Source organism: Protobothrops mucrosquamatus, unplaced genomic scaffold (genome assembly GCF_001527695.2).
Source record: "Protobothrops mucrosquamatus isolate PMUCROS unplaced genomic scaffold, P.Mucros_1.0 scaffold_151, whole genome shotgun sequence".
Taxonomy (NCBI): Eukaryota; Metazoa; Chordata; class Lepidosauria; order Squamata; family Viperidae; genus Protobothrops; species Protobothrops mucrosquamatus.
The window spans coordinates 507,454-523,029 of record NW_015386227.1 but is presented as its reverse complement, the minus strand read 5'-3'; the positions used below and the strand labels follow the sequence as shown (position 1 = coordinate 523,029).

The window sequence follows — 15,576 nt, the reverse complement described above, 5'->3', positions numbered from 1 at the left end:
TCTCCAAAGCACCTGAAGGCAGGACAAGAAGCAACGGATGGAAACTGACCAAGGAGAGAAGCAACCTAGAACTAAGGAGAAACTTCCTGACAGTTAGAACAATTAGCCAGTGGAACAACCTGCCTCCAGAAGCGGTGAATGCTCCAACACTGGAAGTTTTTAAGAAGAAACTGGACAACCATCTGTCCGAAATGGTATAGGGTTTCCTGCCTGAGCAGGGTTGGACTAGATGACCTCCAAGGTCCCTTCCAACTTTATCATTATTACTATTATTATTATTATTGTTTTTGCCCTTTTATTCTGAGAAGGGTTCCACTTAATGGACAATGTATATATTTAAAAACATTTTTATTGTAAGAGTTTGTCAAAACAAAACGGTCAAATATTGCCTTTTCCCCCTCACAACCGTTTCCCAGATGGTGGATTAGTTTTCTGGGTATAAGCACATTGTTTGGAATTTTTTGATTTTTGAAAAAAAAAAGTTGTCATTATTACAATCCATTGAGTCAACCCCTGACCGGAGACTGCTAGAGCAAATAGTTTTGGAAGTGGCTTGCCCCTGCCTCCTTCCCAGGGTGACGAGAGAGGGATTGGCCCAAAATCACTTAGCTGGCTTTGTGCTTAAGGCAGGACTAGAACTTCCAGTCCCCTGGTTCCAATCCAACAAATCCAAACCTGGAAATCTGGCCCTGTGTATGGGAGAAAGGCTATTCCATTACACCTCAGGTTGCTATCCGACTTCTCCCAATCCGAGATAAAAGTTCTCTTTGTCAAAATAATGCTCCATTTTTGTGGTCCGTTTTCCTTTGCCTGCAGAACAGGCTAGCTGACTTTTCCAGGCAAGAAAAGCTGAATCATGCAACCAATTACAAAGTAATCAGATTTAACAATGGGTGGTTCTACTCTTGAGAAAGGTATTTTCCCCACAAATTGTTAGTGGCTTAATTTTGTCCTACAGGAAAAGCCCTTCCAGAACAACCCAAACTCCTCGCCTTGCCATTTTATTTCCAATTAATGGCTTATACAGGAAACCTTTGGAGAGCTGCCAGCAAAGAAAAGATCTTCTTCCCACAGCAAATACTTAATGGCCTGCTGGCTTTGAATAGAGAGTTGATAGCTGCCAAAAGAGCTCCAAAAATATAGCTGTTCTTTCCCTTTAAAAGTGGTGGTTACTACCATCAGGTCTATAATTTGCTTGGGGCGAAGTGCTTCCATTTGGCCTGAAAGGATAAGTGAACTATCTGAGCACCTATGTTCCTATGATTAGGTTTTCTTATCCACATTCTTCACACAGTAAGCAATTTGAAACGTTTTCATAGCTGAGTTATATAAAGAAAGAGTACATTAATAAAGCTTTGGTTCAGCTGGAAATTTAAGTTCTCACACAGTGCAATAGTCTAGCCACGTGTAGCAATGATATGTCACTAGTAAACAGGAATCGTCGCCTTTAAGATGGTACCCAATTTTAATTCACAGGCTGTTAGGGGGCAGAGTGTTCCTCACGTCTGATAGCATCTGGCTTTTGGCTCTTTGCTTCAGGATCTCTCCTGCTGCTATGGGTGGCTTTTGCTAGCCCCTTGGCTTAAAGAACAAGGGATTCAGTAGCCTGCATCCTTTTGCCCAGGTCTTGAATCACCCAGCCTAGGAGCAGTGCCTTTTTCCTTGGCCACATAAAAATACATCTTCCTTGTGAACACAATGTATGTTTGTGCATGCTTTTGAGTCAGTGTTGACTCCTAGCAACTGTCTGGACAAGTCCCCGTGGTCATTTTGGCAAGGTTTTTCGGAAGTGGCTTGTCAGTGCCTCCTTTCCAGGGCTGAGACAGTGACCGGCTCATGTCGCCCAGTTGGTTTTGTGCCAAAGGCGGGTCTAGAACTGACAATGTCCCAGTTTTCAGCCTGGAGAATTAACCACTTATTCCTGTAACTCCACAGCTGATGGAAGAACAGCAGTGGGCAAAAGGGTTTTCTCGAATATAACCTGAAGCTGTTATTAACAAATAATCCCTATTAAATCTTGATAATTGCTCTCATGGCCCAAATCCCACTAAAACATGATGATCGTCAGGTGCATGTTCCCTCTTAAAAGTGAAACTTGAAACAATCGAGGCATAGCACTTTTTTTCCATCTTTTATTTCAAAACAAACATTTGTTCAAAATGAGACCAGTCAGAGCTCCACAGAGGGGGCAATTGTACAGGGTTGAGAGAGAGAGAGAGAAAAAGAGAGAGAGAAAGAGAGAGAGAGAGAAACAGGCCTGGCGGTATGTAGCATGGAGGATACAAAACAATAGAAACTTTCTCAATTAAAAAAACCTGTACAAATAGTCCCTAAGTATATAAATAAAACTAGTCAGTACAATGAATGGAGAGATGGGCAGGAACTTTCCTCTGGTTTGTGGCGAATGGAAGCCTTTAAGAATTCCAGTACCTTCAAAATGGGAGTTCTGAAGGTCTTGAGTAAGAAATGGGATAAAGGCAAACGAGGTTCCATCCTCAAGTTGGGTTGACTGCCAAATGTGTTTTAACAAAATACATTTTTACATCCATGACGTTTTTTTTTTTCTTAAAGCAAACATTTAGCTAACTTGTTCCCAAGTCATGAAAAAGTACAAATACACTGAAGCACATGAAATAGCCTGTAGCTTGTTATAGCCATGATCCAGCATGAGAAGGACGTTGCGTAGGGTGGATGCCTATTGCTATTTGTTTAAGGGCAATTTGCTATAGGACAAGGCATCAGTGCAACCATCACAACCCCCAGGTTAAGGGCATATTGCTCCAGAGGAAAGTGCAGACAAGCTAGAGATTTGTTCAAGACAAGTTAGGTTGAACCTTGTTGCATTGAATCAGAGATCCTAGTTTAAGCTCATCTGCACAGGCCCTTCCTGCTAGGGATGGGAAGACTATGGAAGAACACTAAATAGTCCGCAACCGTACACATTTATTCCACAGCAATAGTCAAAAAGTGGGAGGGGGCCGTTCTGATTTCATTACTTTTTTTTTTCTTTTTTCTAAGTCACACAGTTTCAAATCATCACCCGCATGGTAAGTTTGGAAGAAAAAAAAACATCGCCTCTTCTGCCCTACCTTTGACCCATCCCAGAGACAGCTGCTCACTGTTCTGTTGGGGCCATCTCTAGAAAACCCAAGTGTGCAGCAAAAATGGAAGCAGGAAATCATAGCACCGAGAGTCCTGGAATATAATTGGCCGGGTACAACTTCTGGTTAACTACAAGTCGATTTGGAATGGCTGAAGCCCATCCTCTCTGCCGAGTGTGCTGTCTTGCATGCTTGGTTTGAGGGGGGGGGCGAAGAGCTGACATTCCTGGGGGGACAGGGCTTCCCAGGGCACGTGGGCTACCATTATACAGCTCTTACTGGGAGCAAGTTTGTATCAAGCACGTAATCCTTTTTGGTGGGCTCTAGATCAGCCATCCTGGGCCAAACGAAGGATCCACATAACGTCGTCTTTACAATGAACCAGAGTTTGATCTTTGGAAAAATTTAACAGTATAGTAGCACTAAATATGTTTCTAACCCCACCCCTCTTATCATCCCCAAAGCCATATTATTCATACATCACCTTACACAATTTTTACAGATGATGAAAGTCCTCACTCAAAAGTAGTCTTTCCACTAATTTTGTCAACAGGGTCTGGCCGGTTTTTGTTGTCTGCATTCTACCTCTCAGTGGTTTTTACAGGAGAAACAGGTATTGGTGGTTTAGAAAGTGTGGCGTATTTTAGGGCAATGATTCTGTTGTTGAAACCAATCCCTTGCGAAGACTGTACTTAGCTACTGTAAAACTCTTAGGAGGACAGTAACCTCTTCTATGCTTTGATACTTCCCAAATTGGGTAATGTCTTGCTTTTGCCAGAAAACATTAACCACCATTCTCCGTTATAAAACAAAACTGATGGTGCCCGCTGTCATTCTGGAACCTCCCTTGATCTCCAGTGCAAGCAGTGAAGCCCTAGGAAAACTCGAGAACTGTGGCAAAAAAAAAAAAAAAAGGAGAGGGAGAAAGAGGGAAGCAACTCCGTGGTCTTGTCAACTGTTGCCCAGTTGGGGGTCTCACAACAGAGCCACCAAAATGCTTCTCTAGATAAAACCACTTCTGCTCCATTTTAAATAAACTAATAACATTTTACAAGGAAAATTAGAAAAGCAAAGCAAAAACGAGTACATTGAACATAAAACTGTATTAATTAGCAGCAACACAGGGGTCATTTTTCATTCAAACCAACATTTTTCTTCTTTCTCTCTCCCCCCCCCCTTCCCAAAAGCAGAGGATCCTAAAGGGTTTTCTCTTTTAAGGATGAGGTGGGGAACGTATCCCTTTGGAGAAGGTGCAGTTTGCCGGTTCTGGGTATACAGATGAACTGCGAGTGCATGTGAGGTAGATGTGTAGCTAAGAATGACAAAAACTGGAATTGATGAGCATAAAAATGAAGGGAAGTTCTGAACCGGGTTTCCTCTCTCTCTCTCTCTCCACCCTCCCCCACCCCCCCACCCCAAATACACCACCAACTTCCAAGGAGTTCAGGTTTCAATACCAGCATGATACAGCTAAAGAATTCGGGGTGATGGTGCTCGCTTTCTAAACTATCCGCATTGGAAATGGACATAAGATGTGAGAGGCTTGTCTTATTAGCCTTGGGAGGCAGCCTGCTGCATCCTCCTCCAGTGTGATGAGTGGAAAGATGGGTAACGGCTGGGTTAGGGGGAGCCGGAATAAGAAGCAGCAGCCAGGTAGAAAGGAAGGACAAGACTACAGCATCCTTGCTTTGAAAACTGACACGGAGAAAGGCTGAACTAGGACTGGGCATTTATAAAGTGCAGGGACTGGTTTCCCTCCGCTGTCAGAATGGGACAGGGGAAATCAAGGCACAAGATAAAAAAAAAAAACAACCAGCAGCTCAGAGGTGTGGGCTCCAAAGGTCCCAGCTGCTTGTGTTTGTTTGGTCCCTGCACAAAGCATGCAGGCTTCCATATCGTGGTTTAAGCAAGGGATGGTTTTATATATAGTAAAGCATTGTAAGAGTGATCTTCCCAGCCCGCAGGTGGGATGTAGCTGTGGACTTGACTTGCAGTCTTGCCAGGAAACTGGAACCTTCCTGTAAGCTTTCAGCGGACACCATGAGATGGGGCTGGAGCAGAAAGGCTGCCATCCAAGGTGCCCTTTGCAGCCTACCGCGGTTGAAAGAAGAGCCTAGCATTTCTCATCACCCACTATGCCTACGTTCCGAATGGATATGATGGAATAAACTCAAAATAACACAATGTTGCTGCCCCAAAGCAGGTATCTAGTAAGATTGCACAGGAGCATCTTGAGTGTGCAACTAGCACCTGTCGGCAACTCTTTTAACCCCCTGCCTCTTTGCCTGGGATAACACACTTGTCCTCTTCAGCTGCCCTGGGTTCCTAGATAAAAAAAAATCCGGCTGCTTTAAAGAGTTTCAGAGAGATGCTATGTCTGTGCACTCTTGCATTCCAAGGGACCTGCTTGGAACAAGACCCAGAGTGTTGCACAAACCTAATGTCTAGCTTGGATGAAAGGGTTGTGAGGCAGTGGTCCAGGAAGAGGAATGAGAATAGAGCTGAGGCTTAAAAGGAATCTTTGCTAGGGCAAAATGTGTGGGAAAGAATACATGTCTGCATGTCTATTTCTCTTCTATCAGCTTACATTCACTCTTACATCCATCCATCTCTAGCTTTGATCTTCTTCAATCTTACCCACAGCAAACTTCCTCCAAAACATTTTTAATCTACAGCTGTCCTCTTTTCCAAACTCTTAGCAATCTCTGTCTTGGCATGCACACCACACACTGGCCGCTGCTACTCTATCTCAACCTCTCTTTTTACCTTTGTCCCAATAGTCTCAATGCCTTTGGGTGGCAATTCCTGGCTGACAATTGTGCTGTAGAGTCAGGTCTACTTTTGTTTCTAATATGCTGTGTGGTCACTTAGATTCCTAGGGAGTGGCATTCGGTAGACCACGCCGACTCCGCTTCTATTCATAGGCCAGCACCCTCTTCATCCTCAGAACTGGCTTTGAAACACCGCTCCCTACGATTTCCCCCATCCTATAGCTTGGACTTTGGGCTCTGCCAAATGCTGTCTCCTATTCCGCATTCAAGATGACCAACAGCGAGCCAGCCTAATCTCTGGTTCTAAAAGAGAAAGAGACCCAGCAACGCTTCAGAAGAATCGGCTTTCAGAAATCAGAAGAAAAAAAAGAGGAAAGTGGGCTTTCATCTTCATTTAGAAATGAATACTGCAGTTTGGACAAGTGGGCGTGCTCTGAGTCTGTCTTATGGGTTCAAGATTATGTGAGCAGGATACACGTAGACTGGACCACAAGTGTGTTGCCCCCCTTGCCGGAAAACATGCTTTTTGCCACAGACATGCATGGATCCATTAAGCATCGTCGTAAGGTAGAGGGCTGTGGGATTTTATTTTATTTTTTTTAATAAACGGATCGTGTGCCTGGGACAAACGCTGTCAAAGGGACAGCCAACCCAGAGGAAAGCTTCATGTTCTTTCTGGGTGGGAACTTGATTAGGATATGCTAGGTATTTAATGGCAGCCGAATACCAAATGCAGAGCTCAGGAAAGCAATCCAGGCAGGCAGGTGCGCTAAAAGAAGGAACTCTCTGTTCCAAAGCAGTACTTGATCTGGCACTTGATTTTTACAGAGCCATTGGGAGCTTTCAATGCAGACATTTATTTCTGTGCACAGATAAGCATCCCAGCGGTTCAATGAGGGTCAGATTAGCATTGCGCTAGATAGAGCAGGGGTGGGGAACCTTGGCTCTTTTATGACTTGTGGACCAACTCCCAGAATTCCTGAGTCAATCCTGGGAGTTGAAGTCCACAAGTCATAAAAGAGCCAAGGTTCCCCACCCCTGCACTAGAGGGACAGAAATATTGGGGGCACATCCCCCACTCACCCTAAACATTTCCCCACTCACTGGCCACATGGAGGTTTAAGGTTTCACTACGGCTACAAAATACAGGAATGTGCACATCTGCTTAAAAGTCAAGTTTCCTGAATTTATGGGAATTGCCTTCTTGGTGAAGACTGCTCTCTTAATCATAATTGAATTTTACCGAGTTGTAATCCTGAATTTCTTTGCTTCCCCCCCCCCCCTAAGTGCTGGAGGGAAGAAACAAAATTTAGAAAGCTAGGATACTTCTCATTTCATAAACGGGGCAAAACAAACTTGGTAGCTAATTAACTAAACTGCTTTGATCTCCCAAATTAGCTTGGGTTCAAAGAAAATTCCCCTTAGATTGCAGCACAGAGCTTTGGGAGAGATGCCTTCGGAGGGCTGCTGTGTTTTACAACTTGAAAACAGTGACAAACTACGTCTAAAGGTCTGTTTTAAAGTCCCGATTTGCTAATTTTATTTACTTATTAATCAATTATCTTAATGTTTTTTTTAAATATATAATTTAATTAATTTTAATATGTTCCTACTATTTAAGGAAACGGTAACCCTGATTTTAATTATTACACCTGAATACCTGAGCCATGAAAGGGCTGGAAAGCTAATTCATGTTTTCATTACCTGCTTGACATTTACAGCAAAGGCAACATAACATGGTTAAGCCTAATCCTTGGTGTTCATTTTCTAACAGGTTTCCGGATAAGAGTTTAGGACTAGGGACTTTTTAATTTTATTTTTTGATTACTGCTACATTTAAAAATGGCCTCACTCTAACGGCTCTACAAGCACAGACTAAATTTTAATTTAAACCTATCAAGATTCTTAGTTGCCATCATCAAATGCCTAAATATCTAGCATATTTCCCACTCCAATCTAAAATAGGTAGGGGCAGGGGTGCTTGGAGGTGACTGAACTTAAGTCTATTAACACAAACCAGGAGAATCTTAAGTGTAAACTCATTCATTTGTAGGAATCAAACTAAAGGCTCAGGAGACCCCTTCATTTTATCTTTAAAAAAAAACACGGGTTTCACTAACCACCCACTGTTAGTTGTTTTAGTAAGATCTTGGGGGGGGGGGAATTTGAACAAGCAGCTATAAATCCTAATGTACCATGAATCCTATCAAAACAAGATTTCTACAGATCTCACTCACTCACTCTAAGAAAGCGTCCCAAGAAAATTTCAAAGGATGCCTTGCCTCAACCTGGTGTCTTCCAGATGTGAAGCTATGCTTTAACCCACATGGAATTTTGTAAGAAGAGGTCCTAGGGGGTTAAAGAAAGAAAATTCAAGGCAATGAGTTTCTCTGCTATATCCTTTCTAAACAGCTGCTCAAAAAAAAAATATGGGGTGGGGGAAGGCAGGAGAGTGGCCTGTTAAGGACCAGGTGCACCCCAATGTAGTCTGAGGTTGCAGCCCATATTTGGAGCACATCTGGAATCAATTTCTCAAGTAGAATCCTTTTACAGCTTGTATTTATTCTGGCTGCAGATGTGAGGTGTTTCAAAGTTTCCCTGTAGTTTGGCATGTGAGCACTGCAGGCAAGTAAGACAGGGAAGGGTGGGTGGGTATAAACCCCGACCTATCTGGGAAGTTCCTTTATTAGTCCCTCAGAGACTGTGTGCTCCTCTGCCTTTGCCTCCCAAATAGGGACAGTTGGAACCAGAATCTCAGTTGCTGTAATTTTTGGTTTTGTTTTGTTTCTCTAGCCATCCCAACCCTCTTTGGGACCCGACTCTGCAAAACTCCATTTGGCTACGGATGAGGCCCATCGAAGATCACATAACATAAAGATGAAGGCAAGCTTGCATGCCCCAAAAAAGGCACTTCAGTTTCTCTCAGCACTAGGGGGAGGGGTGTGTGTGTGTGTGTGTGGATGGGTGGGTGATTATGCCAACCAAGAGGGTCTGGCCAGGCCAGAGAAAGGGGCACCAAACGTAGCCAGCCTTTGGATCCACTGGGCTCCTGCACTGTCAGTCTTGCCTCTCTTTTCTGGGGGGGGGGCATCACAGTTGTGTCTCCTGCCTGTGGGTCGTCCCTTCTCATGAGCAATGCGGGAAGGTATCGAAACTAGCCTGACTGAAGGATTATGAGGATGGGGTGAACTGAACCCTCCCCAAATCTCCAACAGGAAGTCAACCTGCTCTTGCTGGGTCAGGACCATGCTTTAAAAATGGCTTAAGACAACAAAAGGGCCCTGAGCAGTGCACAAGTCCAATTACACCGATATATTAATGCCACCTCCTCCAGTGCCACCCTACCACAGCTCTGCCTCCCCTCCCTCAAAGACATGGATGGTACACACACACAAACCAAGACGGATAGGGACACATGCACACATACTCTTGCTTTCCTAGACTCACGTGACACCCGTATGGCCTCCGCCATTGCTCCTTCCTGATTGTCAGCTGCATAAGAGCCATTTCTTCAAAGGAAGGGGCCAGCAGGGAGGAGGGAGAGGAGAGAAAAAGGGGACAAGGTGATCACAGCCCATGGGGGGGGGGGAAACAACAGGATGGAAGGGTCAGCTACATGCCAGCTGGGCTGGGGGGGGTGACTTTATGGTGGAAGAGAGGATGACTTTTAGCACCATCTGGTTGGGGCAGAGGGGAAGGGGACATGCAAGAGGTGTCTAAAGCACTTCAGGAGGCCCTGCAGGGAAACACAAGGTAGGAAAGGCTGAATTATTGCACATAGTCTCCTCCTATTGCAAATCTCAGGGGGCGGCCAGCAATCAAGGGCTGGGGGAGGAAGGGATAACGTGCATAGTAACTAGGATCTCTGGAGAGGGGGGGGAGCGGGGAGCTGGAACATCCCCTGGCAAGGTGCTTGATGCTCCTTGGTGGCTTGGTTCACAGCAATTGGGACGGGCTTCCTGCAGTCCCCACCAGTCGGAAGGAGAAGCACCTGTTCCCAGCTGAGTTGGTCGAGAGAACGGACGGACGCACTGTGGACCTGGGCTTGGCAGGCATGCAGGAACTGGGGGGCGGAAGGGGGGGGGCTTACGGCAGCACAGTCCAGACCGCAGGCAGCAGAAGGCACTGTGTGTGTGTGTGTGTGTGTGTTTGTGTATCCTGGGGATGGGGACGGGGGGCGAAGCACTGCTGCTGGCAACGTGTCCATTCAACGTCCGAGAGTCCAGAGGTGATGACGCATCACTGGCGGCAGATTCCTTAGTCCATTTATTGTTCCCCTGGTCCAGGGCAGGACGGGGCAGACGAAAGGGGGGGGAGGCCTCCCCGTGGAAGCAAAGACGGGTCTGCACAGAAGCTCAAATCAGAGTCCAAAACATCCAGCAAAAAACAGTCCAATTGGACAGAGGGCAGAAATTGAGGTCTGGCGCAAACTCTGTTTTTCTCTCTCTCTCTCAGCTGAGGCAAAATTTATGCCAAAAAAAAAACACAAAAAGATTTAAGTTCATCGGATGCCTCCAGCCGCATCATTTCATTCCAACTTGACAAGCATTAAGCAAACCCCTCTTGCTGCCGCCAAAGTTCAACTTTTTTTTTTAAGATTTCCTTTTTTCTGAATTTTTTTTTTGTAAATTTCCTCTTTTTTATTTTTTTGTAAATTTGTCTTTTTTAGAAAAAAAAAATACCCTCTTGAAATAATAAAATAATCCTTTCAAAGCAAAATTCCCACCCCGCTCCCACCCCAAGGAAGAAGAAGAAGAAGAAAAAAAAAGAGAGAACTCCGCACTGATTTTTATCCTACAGCTGCGAGGTGGGGCTTTTCAGAGCATTTTTTTTCCTTATAAAACAACAACAAAAAAAAATATTCAAACACTTTTGCATATTTGTCCTTTAAAAAATCTTTTACATGACCAAAGAAAACAAAATGAATTCAAAGGAGCAAAAAAAAAAAAAAACCTTCCTCCCAGAGGTACCAAACCAGCTTTCCAAAAGAAGGGGGGAAAAAAAATTCCTTTTCTTCTCTGAGGAATTCTGGGGCATCCAAAGCGTTTGACTTTGCTGTTATCAAGAAAATAAACACGCACGCACACACGCACGCACACGCGCACACATACACACACAAATGTTCTCGTATTAAAATAGTCCTTAGTCCATCTGTACATCTAAGGGTTGGGGGTATTTTTTTTTTTTTGTACCCCCATTCTAACCTCCTTTGGTTCCTCGGTGACAAAAGTCTATTGCGGTTATTTCCTTTTTTAAAAAAACAAAACAACCTTTTTCTTTGCCAAAAAGAAAAAGAAGAAAAAAAGAAACAAAAAACAAAAATGGTTCCAACATCTTCTAAACGCAGCACAAAATTTTAACAACAACAAAAAAAAATAAAAATAAAGAACACGTTGTCTCCCTCGAAGTGATTGCTCAGAGTTGAGCTGCTCGGTGGCACTAAAGGGATGAAAAATGGCGGGAATTACGAGAGCAGGCAACAAAGACATCCGTGGAGGTAGTGTGTGTGTGTGTGTGTGTGGCACACAAAGTAGTAAGCAAGAAGAGAAACCGTCTCAGTCCCAAGCCTTCCTCCTTCAGCCTCTCTTCCCCCCCTCCCCACTTTTGGCAACTGCCCTGGTGTCCAATGTGTTAGGAAGCATTTGAAGAATCGATCTGAGCACACGCAACCTTCTCAGCCACTTGGCCTCAACCTTCAGCTGCTTACCTATGTGGGAGAAGAAGGCCTTTGGGCTGAAGGGTTAGGTCTGAATTAGTTAGGGCAACTCCACCCTGAACAGTTGCTCCAGGAAGCCTTGCCCTGCCTTTCCTGCAGCGAACAAAGGAGACGCCGTTCTGAGACACAGAACATGGGCCTCCTTCAAGTGTTCACTGTGGGAAATGTTGAGGTCACACCAGGAGCTCCTTCAAAAAAGGTCATTCTGAGAGTTGGCCTCAGAATTCCAAGCGAAGAGAGTCACATTAGCCTGCTTGGGAGAACAAACAAGTGTGTTTTGTGACACCTTGAAGATCAATATATAATATAGGTCTCATTGAACATGCAAAAGGTTCAGCAGGGGATCTTCACTTGTCCCTGAAGGTCACATACCCTTCAAGTCCCTGATGAAGAGATCACTTGGTCACAAATTGCCAGGCTAGGCAAAGGGGAGAATCCTTATTAGTCTCATTGACATTCCACTCTCTGCTCACTCAGTTTGCAGTTGTGCCCAACGTCCATATCTGAGGGTCCTGATAGAAAAAAGCTGAAGCCAACACAGAAACTGGGCCTGTTCCTGGGACAAGAAGTAGATTCTGCCTCCTAGGTCAGTGAGACGTTTGATCCTTCTTCATTCTCAGAACTCAGGAGGTAGGACAGCCTCCACCAACCTAGGTGACCTCCAGATGTGAAGACTTCAACTCCCAGAATGCCCCAGTCACCGCAGCTACTGCTATGAATTCTGGGAACAAAGGCCACACCCACGAACGTCCAGCTCATTGCAGAAATGCTCTGTGGAACATGATGTGGAGACCCAATCTTGGCTTCCTGTTTTCCTTATTTAGGAGTAACGGAGTAGTTCAGCCTCCTGTCAGTCCTTAAAAGCGTCTCAAAACCCTTTTTATTCCTCTTTTAAATTAAGCAGCAGGAAGACGCACAGGGCGCCGCTACAAGCCTTGCGCTTGGCAACTCTCTTTTCTTCTTTTTAGAAATTAAACCCTGCTTAAGCACAAGTCCACAAACCGGTTTCCTGCAGTTACTTAAATCACATGGGGTGGGTTTTGATTTTGGGGAGGGGAGGGAGTGTTGTTTAATTTCCAAGCCACATTTGCTGCCCCTCCACAATAAAGGGCAGGGAGGGGAGGACCCCGGATCTCATTTTCCAATTGGCCAAGACTGAATGCTGTAACAAGTCACACACACCCCCATGACTCATTCACAGTTCTCCTCAGTGGCCCAGTTCTCAAGCGCCATGCTGACCTCTTTTAAGGAAGCTTCCTGGCATGTGGATAAGACAAACAGAGCTAAATCCAAGTTTCTGGAGTTGCTGGAGAAAATACCTTCAATGGACTCCTAACTCTTGCTCTCTTTCTTTCCCTTGCACCTCTCTTCCTCCTTTTGGGAGGAGAGAAAAGGGGGGGTGAATCTACCCAGATTGCTCAAATGACCCTGAGAGGGACCCCCCTGTGATCAAGGGCCATTGCCCAAGGCACCAGGCATGAGCTCCAAACTCAGTTATTTTTTCCGGAACTGGCAAAGGATCGTGTAAACGAAAAGAACGGAGCTATCTCTGGGAGAAGAAGACTAATATATATATATATATGCCAGTCCCTCCCCTCCTGTCCTTACCTGTTGTTACTTGTTGTACTGATACGAGTAGGCAGCATGATCCGATGGAGACTCCACTGTCACGTGGCTCTGCTGGCCACTGTTCTCCTGTGACAAAATACCCATTGGGGGAATTGGGATGGTAGCCATATCTTCCCCAAACCTTTCAGCCCCACTAAGATGAGCAAGGTCAAATTGCCACGTGGCTGGGTAGGGAATCAGACCTCTCCACTTCCCTCATTAAGAGCTCAGCAGCTGGCCACGTGCCTTTCCCACCAACAGGAAACTGGTCTCCAGAGACGCCTCATCTTACCCACCACACGGACTCGGATCCCCAACCCTGTGATGGGACTTGGAGGCTTCCCCGGTGTTGCTTTTTATGCTCGGCACTGAAAGACTCTATGGGTCTGGGAAGAAAAAGCATTCAAGGGCCTCTGTGGGAAGACACCAGTGTGTAGAAGCAAGAGCTCATTTCGGAATAGGACCTATTAAAGATTAGTGGCTAATCAGCTTCCCAGAGTAATTTAAGCTAGTTTGGTAAACTTCATTATCGAAGCATGTATGCCATAGCTCCTATCGACAATTGGGGGCGGGGTGTGTGAAGAAGACAAAAGTCATGGCAAGGGTGTCAGTGGAATATGGAATCCTCTTCCATCTATGGGGTACCATTTCAAAAATCTATAAAACATGCTCTGGATTTCCACCCATCATCTTACCCTCAGTTAACCTGCTCCTTTTTATTGGAAACACACAACACCAAAACGTGTATCAGTGCAAGATAAACAATCTCTGCATAGGCATGTAGTTTACCCCAGACAATATACAGTCCGGTGGCTGCGTTCACACAACACACCAAATCCCAAACCCAAGTTAATGGGTCACATAACATGTTATGTGACTCACTCACCCCTAATGGTTTGACGTAAGAGCCAGTTGCTAAGGCAAAGGTTGAGACCCTGGAAGAAAATAAGCCACGCATTTCCCATCCCCATTTTAGCTTACTCAAAGTTGTTATGTGAACTCAGCATGCGTGGTTTTTTTGTTGTTGTTTGTTTGTTTGTTTAAAGGCATAAATCTGTACCAAGGAAGCATTCCTAATTGAAGCAGGAAGTGGAAAAGGGCCTCTTACCTCAACTGCGACACTAGAGGAAGGCACCGGTGTATACTGGGGAATATAGGCTCCTTGCATAGCTGCTGCCGCTGGCATATACTGGTGAGAAGGAGAGAAAATGTCAAGAGACCACAGCAGGACTGGGTCTCGGCCCCACAAAAAAAGGGAAGGAGGAAAGGGGTCCTTACTGTGCCAGCACTGCTGAGGGACAGATGGCCCAGCTGTTGGGTGAGAGGCCCCATCATGGAAGTGGGCTGGATGGAAATGGCGTGGTCCATGGTAGGTGTGAGCATCGTCCCCTGCTTGGGAACAAAATACTGAGTAAAAGAGGGCACCTTTTGAGACAAAATGGAAAGTAATGAAGGGAATGAGTCTAGAAACATCCTAAGAACAATGTGCATTACAACCGACTCTGGGTATGAAAGCACTGCATTTCCCAAAAGTTCAAATTGGAGGATAATTAGAAAAGGTGAGACATGCTGACTAGCACTCTAGGCCACACAGCACTTTGAATTAAAAGCAAAAAAAGTCTCCCCGATGAGTAGTAAAGTATATCAGTTGTTAGTTAATACATAAGTGTTGACACATAAGTGTTTTTACCCTCCTGGTCCAGGAAGACGAAGAAAACAAAAAACAGTTACACAGTTTAATAATTTTTCCTGTCATTTGGACTAGAAAGGGAGAAAGCCCAAACTCTTGCAAGTTAAAAAAAAAAAAACCACCCAAGTCCAACTTCCACTGTTCCATCTGAATTCACAATTAAAAGGACTAATTAGCACTATGAGAACTTTTGCAACATTTTCCTTAATGGAGGATTCCAGGTAGGTAGGTAGGTAGGCAGGCAGGCAGGCAGGTAGGCAGGTAGGTAGGCAGGCAAGCAGGTAGGTAGGTAGGCAGGCAGGTAGGCAGGCAGGCAGGCAGAAACAGCTCTCACCGTGGGCTGCATGAGGTATGACTGATGGTGCATCCAAGATGGACTGTGGACCTAGAATAAGGCAGCGTGTTTTATACATGGTATCTTAACAAAACAGTCCCAAGAGGTAGATTGATTGAGCTATTCAACCCCCTGTCATGAAGCAGGCTGAGAAACAATATCCAAGTAGTGCAGATAAGATTTCAACCAAGGACTTCTGGTTCACAGCTCACACCCTTGTAGACTTTTCCGCTTAACCTGGCTTGCCCCACTCTGGGTTCCTTCCTAAAAGCTGGATTTTGAACTACGACTCCCATAATCTTTGAACATGGGTCATGCAATTTGGAAGGCCACTTTAAAGGCAGACCTTCCCCGTC

General features: G+C 45.0%; 1 protein-coding gene across 1 annotated transcript in view; it reads right to left on the bottom strand.

The window, feature by feature from the left end:
• Positions 1-11,183: 11,183 nt before the first annotated feature.
• RBMS2 (RNA binding motif single stranded interacting protein 2) overlaps positions 11,184-15,576 on the bottom strand; it is a 71,909-nt gene continuing 67,516 nt past the window's right edge. The window contains exons 10-14 of the mRNA XM_015819899.1: positions 15,221-15,271; positions 14,475-14,585; positions 14,305-14,385; positions 13,197-13,283; positions 11,184-11,311 (exon numbers count right to left, since the gene is read on the bottom strand). Coding sequence (XP_015675385.1) covers positions 13,203-13,283; positions 14,305-14,385; positions 14,475-14,585; positions 15,221-15,271 — 324 coding nt within the window. The 3' untranslated portion in view covers positions 11,184-11,311; positions 13,197-13,202. The remainder of the gene's footprint in view (positions 11,312-13,196; positions 13,284-14,304; positions 14,386-14,474; positions 14,586-15,220; positions 15,272-15,576) is intronic.